This window comes from Hevea brasiliensis, chromosome 10 (assembly GCF_030052815.1).
Source record: "Hevea brasiliensis isolate MT/VB/25A 57/8 chromosome 10, ASM3005281v1, whole genome shotgun sequence".
Classification (NCBI taxonomy): Eukaryota; Viridiplantae; Streptophyta; class Magnoliopsida; order Malpighiales; family Euphorbiaceae; genus Hevea; species Hevea brasiliensis.
This window is the reverse complement of record NC_079502.1, coordinates 100,495,358-100,504,878: the sequence shown is the minus strand read 5'-3', so window position 1 is coordinate 100,504,878 and position 9,521 is coordinate 100,495,358. Positions and strand designations below refer to the sequence as shown.

Genomic DNA, 9,521 nt, shown 5'->3' with positions numbered 1-9,521 from the left:
TTAATGATATCTCAAAGCATTTTATATGGTTTTCCAAAATGATAAAATATCTATACTATTTAATAGCTTCAAAAAAAAAATATATATATATATATAATTTAATCTTCCAATTTTAGCTATTTCCCATAAAAATAAAAATTTAATCATTTTCTCAATATAAAAATTATTCTTTAAATAGTTATATATAATAATTTTATAAAAAATAAATCCTTATAACAAAATTTAACAAATTTAAATAATTTTATTATATATATCCCAAAACAATATTATATAAATAATAAAATTGTATAAGAAAAATTAAAATAGAATACATGGTGCTCTCTGCTTCAAGTTTTATGTCACTTGATTCTTCATACATGTTTACAATTTCTCAATACAATAATAATTATTTAAATATTTAAGTATAATTAATTATTTAAAAAAATAAAACCAATAAGTTATTCACTCACATATTTAGCTCTTGTATTTATTTTGAAAGTTTAATTTAGTGCATTGTTTGTCAAAATTAGTTTAAAAGTTTCAATTTAAATTCAATTTAATCTAAAAAATAAAATTTACAAATAAAATTTTTTATTTTTTAATTTAAATAAAAAATTAAAAATTTAATTTCGTAATTTTTAAAATAAATTTCTTAATTTAATTCTAAAAATTAAGAAATTTAATTTTTTAATTTTTTTTATTTTTAGACTACATTTTTTTATTAATATTATTTTTAAGTAAAAAATATATATTTTTTTTAATTTTAGCGAAAGATGGATGTTCACATAGTATTTAAAATGAGCTTAAGATACAAATATGATCCGGGCCGTGGAGTTCAAAATTTGGGGTAGACCTATAACCTGCTCCTGCTCCTCGACAGCAAAACAGTAATGGCAACATTCTGTGCAATTAACGATTCACATGTTGCCACTTGCCATTTCTTTTTTCTCCTTTTTATTAAGCTTATATTTTATTTAAACAAATTTTGCCTCTTGGAAGAAGGAAAGGATTTCTTTCACAACCAACCAAACCCCTTTGCTTCTCTCCATTTCCTACCATTTTATTATTTTAATTTTTTTTTACAATTATTAATTTCTTTTCATCAATTAATTTTAATTATATTATAAAATTTTAAATTTAATTAAATCCTTAAAGTAAATATTTAATTATAACAGACTAAATGTTCAATTTTACCAATTAAAATGTTTAAATTTAACTATTTTTTGTTTAAATTAATTTAAAATTTAAAATTTAAATTTATTTTATTTTAAAAATTAAAAATTTTGAAGAAACTCAATTTCTTATTTATTTTAGCAAAATTGAGTTTAAATTAAAAATTTTAAATTAATTTAAATAAAAATTAAAATAATTAAATTGAACATTAAGGGTAAAACTGACATTAAGCCATAATGATACAGTATCTACCAAACCAAGTAACCAACCTTTCTTTACAAGATTGCAATTCAACTGGCGCCCGTATCACTCCCTCAGGCCCGGTCTTTCTCACTCACACTTCGAATCCCACGCTTCAGAGCTCATTACCCAACTGTACGGAGTTGCAGCTTGTCTGAACTGTACCGACAAACCAAACGCAAGAATACCCTCCTTTTCCAGGGAGGAGCGACTACAAGTCTTCGGATACGACGCCGTTTAATTAATGCAACACCGCGACTACCAATTCTCCAGCCACCGTCCCAGGCGGCGCCCCCGTCCCCCGCAGCCGATCTTGCTGCAACCCGGCCAGGTGGCATTCCGAGTCATCTGCCATGTTTCCATCATCGGCGGCCTAATCGGTCCTTCCGGCTCCATCATCTCTCAAATTCGACGCGACACCGACTGTACCATCCGCTGCGAAGAGCTAGTGCAAGGCTCGGACCACCGGGTTATCGTGGTAATCGGGCCGGCATCCCCCGGGAGGAGAATCGCGTTAAAGTCAATGGAGGGTGATGATGAGGATGAAAAGGAGCTCGTGTCGGTAGCGCAGGAGGCGGTGATTAGGGTTTGTGAGAGGATGTGGGAGGTTGGCGCTCATAGCGGACGGGTTGATGATAGTGAGAGGGGCGTGAGTGAGGGCTATTGTGGACTTCTGGCCGATACGACGCAGATTGGTGCCGTAGTAGGGAGAGGAGGGAAGAATGTCGTGAGAATGAGGAGAGAGAGCGGGGCCCAGATTAGGATCCTGCCGGCCCCACAATGCGCTGCGAAGGACGATGAATTGATTCAGGTTTTTTCCCTATTGATCGTGTTCTTTGATTATATGCTTTTTTGTCTATTTCTTTTGTCGTTTCTTTTTTTTTTTTTTTTTGTGTTGGCAGACTTTTGTTTGGTTCGTTGGCAGTGAAAATAAGAGAAAATGAAAGAAAATTGAGAGATGATTTTGACTTTAGGCTTTGTTCCGCTTGGTTCTTTTCAACTGCAACAAGATATTTTCGTGAATTCCAATAGCTACTTTACTCTTGAGATAAATTTTGCTGTTAAGTGTGGATGATAAAAACAGATAACCTGAGCTTTCTAGGACATGGCTTCAATTTCTACAAAATTTTTGTTTCTTAGGGACAAATATCCAATTTGTGTTCAGTAAATGTGGTCTGTGGAACAAAAATATTGGTTCCTTCTTCCCATGTGAAAAAGATTTTATGTTATGGCAGATTACAGGTGATATTTTGGCTGTAAAGAAAGCACTGGTCGCTGTAACTGAATGTCTTCACGATTGTCCGCCGTATAACAAAGAACCAATGCTTTTGAACAGACCTGTTGAGAGAGCTTCACACATTTCCTCTTCTGATCTGCATGCAGAGTTCTTCCCACATCTTAGTTCATTGTTACCACCTTTGATTGAAAATTCTGCAAATTCCCATTCATTATCCTCAGATGCTGATGAAGACCCCAACCAGGATGTGAAATCTACAAGACAAGAAGTTTCATTTAGGCTGCTTTGCTCCAATGGTGCAGCTGGGAGCATAATTGGCAAGAAAGGAACCATAGTAAGAACTCTACAGAATGAAACAGGTGCTTCTATCATGTTTGCAGCTCCAATAACTATGTCTGGTGCACGTGTAGTCACCATTTCTGCATTTGAGGTTAGTCATGCTACTATTGAACTACTTATTGACATGCTTATAGTTGTAGAAGCACTAGTACCAATTCTTACATTTATACATTAACACAGGTAGAATCTCACAATGGCTTGGTAGCATCTTTGCGTTTTGGGTTATCATCATCTCAATGCATATTATTTTTCCATTGATCTTGGGTTGTTGTCATCTTTGCAGAACCTTGAATCATCGTACTCTCCTGCACAAAAAGCTGTTATTCTTGTCTTTGCTAGATCTATTGAGCATGACATTGAAAAGGGGCATTCATCAGGCTTGATTAAGGGTAGTACTGTAACTGCAAGGCTCCTAGTGGCATCAGATGTTGTTTGTTGCCTGATTGGGAATGGTGGTGGGATAGATTCTGAAATGACAGAATTAGCTGATATACGGATCTTAGAAGGGAAACATGTCATGGATTGTACTTCAGAAAATGATGTAGTAATAGAGGTGTGGTTATGACTGTATTGTTTGCTTCATCATTTTCTGTCTGAGCTGGTGAATTGTATAAAATGGATTTTAAGAATTTCCGCTGCACTATTATATAAATACAACTACGACCAGTTGATATTGCCACTCAGGTTGATCTTTTTATGCTGGAAATATTATGGTTTACAAGCTTATAAAAGTTCTCTGTCGCTATCCAAATATAATCAAAATTTTGCATCACAATACCTTCTCTATCATGTACTTTATTTCAATTTTACCTTTGCATTTGACATGTTAGAAGTTCTGATGCTTCTATGATCAACTATCATTGTATATGCTTGAAATAGGCATTTAATTCTTTTCTTTTTTTTAACATTCCTTATAACTTCTCTTCTGAATTATTTTATCGAATTTTTTGTAACATCGTATTGAAATGCCCTTGCACTTTTAGTGTGGTTGGATGCATAGAAGCAATATGGGACGCCACAAATATTTATAATTACATTTATTGGGTTTATATTATTGCATCTTTGTAATCTTTACATTCAGTATTTCGTATATTGATCTGCATTAATTGCTGAGACTTAGAATATGCATGTTTGGTGTAATGTGGTATGATTCTCATTTGTTATTGCCCTTATGGTAACTTCAGAAAAATTCCCTCAAGTTCTATTGATGACATCAGTTTTTACTACCTACATAATATGAAATATGGATAGGAAAAGTTTAAACCTAATAGGAATGATAGAAAAAACCCTAAAATATACCAACCTAATTTTATTGTATTCTTTAATTAATATTTTATGATTCTCTGATAGATAGGGTTTCTTCTTAATTTTATTCAGAAACTTTATCTGATATAGGTGCTTGAATGTTATCACATAGACTTTAGAACGTCCCATTTGTAAAGGTTGGTTGTCTGGCTAATTGGTAGAGACTCTAGGTTTCTACAGAAAATTTGGGTTATTTTTCTTTAAATTTCAATTATCAATGTACTTTGGAAACCATGTGCCAATCAAATTATACTGAAATTGTTGTACTTTTTGCAGATCACTGGTGAGTATAAAAATGTACAGAATGCTCTGTTTCTAGTTACTAGGAAACTGAGGGATAATCTTTCTCGTACTGAACTGCTCAATGAAGTGAGAACAAGGAGTCCCCATGGAAGAGTAATGGAGATTGCTTCTCCTAGATTGCAGCAACCAATCCTATCTCTTAATTCTGATCGAGAATGTAGTTTGAAAGGAGGAATGGATCGGCTTGGACTTTCCAACAACTTGGGCAATGCCTCTTCGTCGGGACAGCGGTCACCACAGGTAGCAGGATTTCTTCCTTATTTTGCAGTTTTTATGTTTAGTTCCGACTGAGGGCCTTCTTGTTTTGTGTGATTGCAGAAATTTGGAAAAACGCATGCAACAACTATTAAAAATAATGGAAACAGCTCAACTTTGTCTGGTGGGTGTTCAGAACTTGAAAGGTCACTTCACTTGTTTCTGCCCAAAGAGGTGCTTAAAGAGGTAGGTGCAAGGAGTCCTGGTGGAGTGAGAGAGACTACTTGTCATGAATCACATTCACCATCAGACCTAGCTTCTGATCTCATTCAAGAAACTATTTTAACAAAAGAAAAAAATCAACCTGGACTCTCCAACATTGGCAGTCGTTCATCTGCATTGCATATGCAACAGGTAACTGGTTTCTTATTCCTTTATTTTGAATTTTATACTGTTCTTTCTCATTCTTTAAGGAGTTGGATCTCTGTCCAAGGACCTCAGTGTTTGAAAGTGGGTATATGATTGCAGACTGCAGGAAAAGGCTCAACAACTTTTGGAGGGAGTGTAGAACTTGACAGGTCAGCACCGCACAACACAAATTATTCAACCTTCATTTTCTTTTTATCGCTTTCTTTCTATATTCCCTGTCTTATCCTTTGCTACATGGTGGAACTATTCATGATCACACTCTACTTTTGGATTTATTGTTGAACATTTATTGACAATTATTATGTAATCAAAGGATACTTTGTTTACAGTGTCTTGGATAGGTTTTGAAAATGGCCATAATATTAGGGTGGAGAAACTAAATATAGAATTTAAGTTAACTATTTTCAATATATTTATTAAATACATCTCCGTTTTCGTATAATGGCAATGGAAGTGAACAAAATGTATGAATTTCAAATTTAATAACATATTTAAGTGGTTGGTATAAAAGAGATTAATAAAATTATCCACTGTATTAGTAATATACAGTTTTGTTTGCATTCATAGTAACAAATTCATAATTAAGTAAAAACATTTGGCATAAACATACTGTATGTATTTTTGTATGACTCTTGTGGAAGTGTAGCTTGGTTATTGTTGATAAATAACTATTATCATTAATAATTTTGGTAAGATCTGCACTGGTGAGCTTGAATATGTTAATGCCAAAGTTTTTAGGCTGTTCATAATATTTTATTACTTTTTACATTTTACTTTAGAATTTTATTCTTGTTTTGGTAAATTTACTGTTGTCATGTCAATATATTTATAATAGTTTAGCACTAATAACAGGTCGCTTTTTCTTAATTTTTAATTGAAATTACTAGTATCTTTTTAAAAATTTATAAGCATTCTTTGTGTTAGTTTTAAATAACAGATTTTCTTTTGGTTGCATTTCTTGCATTTACGTACCCATTCTGCACAGCATAGATGAGATAACTAGTATTTAATGACAAATTTATTAGATTGCAAGATATAAAGTTAACAGCTAATATAATGCAACAAAACAAAATTATTTATTATTGAAAAGTTGCTGAAAGTTACAAATAAATTCTTTTTATATATAAATTTGGCTGAATTCTAGAAACAAAGACCTTAATTTGTCTGCTTTTATTGTTTGTGGATAGGCATCAGTGATCAGACAGGTTACTTCACATGTCATCCTTGTGTGATGATCTGTGGTAAAGTTTTATTTTTTTGCTCCAATTGAATTACCTATATAGCCAATGATAATGAGTCTTGTCTGTAATGGTCTAAGTGATCATATTGTAGTAGGATGAGTCTTGACAAAGGCTTTAAAAAATCATTGCTCTTTCAATCAGGGAGCCAAGGACTTCACTTACCAAGAACCTTTGCTTTGTTAATAACATTGCTTGTTCTGGTATTGGCACTAAATGGCATTTGGTAATGGTTCTTAACACATGTTCGTAAGGCATCACTATATTGTCCTAGATCCGGCAGCTTGTCATTGCCTGCTACATCTTGAAAAAGAAAATAAAATGTTGCTTACCCCATCTTTTTTCATCATCTAATGTCTATAGATGTAAAATTTCTTAGAATGGATTTCGCATGCATGTAACCACTCTTCGTGCTTACAGTAGTTTGCGCCGTCGAAAAAGATCTGCTATAGTGGCAAATACAACCTTGGAGCTGATAGTCTCTGAAGATATTCTTGGTTCTATTTATGGTGATGATGGCAACAATCTGGCTAGATTAAGACAGGTAATTATCTGTTTGCCAACCATAGAAAGGAAGAATAGGAGGATTAGAAACTGCTTGGTTTTATCAAATTGATAAATAAGTTATTTCCAGCCAACTAATTTTGGCAATACAATAGGAAAATATAATAGCATGAAATAGGAGTTTGGAAGTTTAAAATTTTGGTTTGTGTTAATTTGTAGTGTTTGGCACTAAAAGCTGATCACAAATAGTTCAAAATGAATCTCCAATTATAATATATGCACTGGTTCTGCAATTGAGTATAATTATACTAAAATATTAAATCAAGATAGACTGATAACTTAATTAAATAAGGGCTGTACTGTGCAATCATGATCAATTGGTGAAAGATTTAGATCCAGTGTGTTGTAGTAGAAGGGTATTTGTGTATTGGATTCCACTAGTGCTTTATTTTTCCCCAGTCTAGTAGCAACTTCCTTATGCAATAAGCACATGATTCTATCAATTTTTTTCAATCAATAAGAGATTATGTTCTGTCATTCGGCTATAACAACTTTTAGTGTTGATCTCTCTCATGAACACTCAAAATCAGATAATCTGTGGATGACATACAGATCAAAACAAGCGTGCGCAGGCGCGCGCACGCACACACGCACACAGATGCATGTATTTTGTTACTAATTGACAAGTGATTTCATTTCATCAGATTTCAGGTGCAAGAGTTGAAGTGCGTGATCCATCTCCCAGCAAGAGTGAGAGAATGGTGGTTATATCAGGGACACCAGATCAAACCAGGGCAGCACAGAGCTTGCTTCAAGCCTTCATTTTAGCCGACCAGTAATTTACATACTACAATCTAACCACATATAGTTTGCAGCAGATTGTTGGACGTAGATGTCATTTGTGTATATTTCCACTCGAAGCATGGACATATCTTACGTGTGTGGTTCAGTGTCAACGTGGAAATGCTAACTTTTATGTAGGGTGAGATTTCCCAGCAAGATCAAAGCCGTAGAAGAGGTCTTTCTAACAGGTCCTTGAGATTTGGAAGTGCAGAGTACAATTACACTGGATTTGTTGATATTTAATTGCGAAACTTGAAATGATATCATATGCTTTTAATATCTTGTTAGATCAATCGTTTACCTTTCCCTTTTATTTTTATTTTTTTAATAAGAAGAGGATTTTGTTGAATGATTAGAATCAAGAAAAATTTAGAATGAACACATCATCCTGTTCCCAGGTCAGCCGTCCTTCCATTAACTTCCAACCTAGATGGTATGCTAAGTTAAAAAAAAAAACAACTGGTAAAAATGTTGCAATCAAAGCCAAGAGTGCTGCCTGAACCATGAACCAAACCATGAATGCCAAGCATCAGCCATAAATCACTGTTGTCATGAACAGTGTTCAGGGATTCTGTGTTAGTGTGTGTGTGTATGGTATAATGTATGGGCTCATTTAGGGGCTTTTTAGTAAATTGAGAATGAAAAGTAAAAGAAATGCATTTAATTTCAGTTACAATAAGGACCAGCACATCAATTAATTTAGCATACCTGGAAACCACTAAACTATTACACTAATCATTTAAAATTGTTTTTTGTTTTTAATTATTTAATCTTTTTGAAATCATTTTTTATTGCTTCTGTGAACAATAGACCTTTTTTCTCTTAAAATTTATTCCTTTTAAAGATTGTTTATTATTTTTACGTAATATATTAAGATGATAACCTCATTAAAACAAATCCATCTTTACTATTTGAATAGTATTTCTTTATTTTTTATATTGTTTTCTATAATAATTTATTCTTTTTCATAATATATTAAAATATATCCATATTCAATATTCACAAATATAATAATTTTTAAAATTTTTTTTTATTTAATTGTTTACTCTTTTACTATACAATTTTTCTTCTTTTTTTATCTTATTTTTTTAATTTTTAAAAATTATTTATTCTTTTTTAATATATTAAAATAATATTCACATTGATTATTCATAAATAAATTTTCTCCCTTTTATTTTTTAAAAATTATTTACTCTTTTTGCACATAAATGCCAATCTATTCAATGCTTTATTCTATCGACTTCATCAGACACCCAAATCACCTTTCACTTTTTTAAAAATCTTTTTAATTTTAATTAATTTTAAGTTTTTAATATTCAAGCATTACTTTTATAATCATTTAATTTTTTTATTTTATATTTATATTTTTATTTAATTTATTTATACTAATTATTGCTCTGATATTAAAATAACTTTATAGATAAACATACCCAAAATATTAAAAAAATAAAAATAATTTGTAAATCTACATCAACGCGCGCGGGTGAGTTTGCTTGTTTCAACGAAACCAAAATTTCCAAGGAAAAGACATCACTGATGCAACACAAGATAAAAACGGAGCAAAACGAGGCAGCCCATCAATCACTAAATAGCAGCAAAACTCAATGCATACCAGCAACTCGCCAGATATTATTCAAAATTGATAAAAAAAAAATAATAATAAAATATTATAAAAAAAATTAGGAATATAATATTAATATTTTATAATTAAATTTAATAAATTCTAAATACCTTAA

General features: G+C 32.0%; 1 protein-coding gene across 4 annotated transcripts; it reads left to right on the top strand.

Moving 5' to 3' along the window:
• Positions 1-1,460: 1,460 nt before the first annotated feature.
• On the top strand, positions 1,461-8,134 carry LOC131168784 (KH domain-containing protein HEN4-like). 4 transcript variants are annotated; one of them, XM_058128508.1, is made up of 8 exons: positions 1,461-2,203; positions 2,628-3,059; positions 3,252-3,521; positions 4,550-4,816; positions 4,895-5,185; positions 5,300-5,349; positions 6,862-6,982; positions 7,654-8,134. In XM_058128508.1, the coding sequence occupies exons 1-8, from the start codon at positions 1,637-1,639 to the stop codon at positions 7,768-7,770; spliced, it is 2,115 nt and encodes a 704-aa protein (XP_057984491.1). In that variant the 5' UTR covers positions 1,461-1,636; the 3' UTR covers positions 7,771-8,134. The 4 variants fall into 4 exon arrangements, with proteins under 4 accessions (XP_057984491.1, XP_057984489.1, XP_057984490.1 ...); XM_058128506.1 differs by having other exon boundaries at positions 7,647-8,134; XM_058128507.1 differs by having other exon boundaries at positions 6,859-6,982.
• The last annotated feature ends 1,387 nt before the right edge of the window (positions 8,135-9,521 follow it).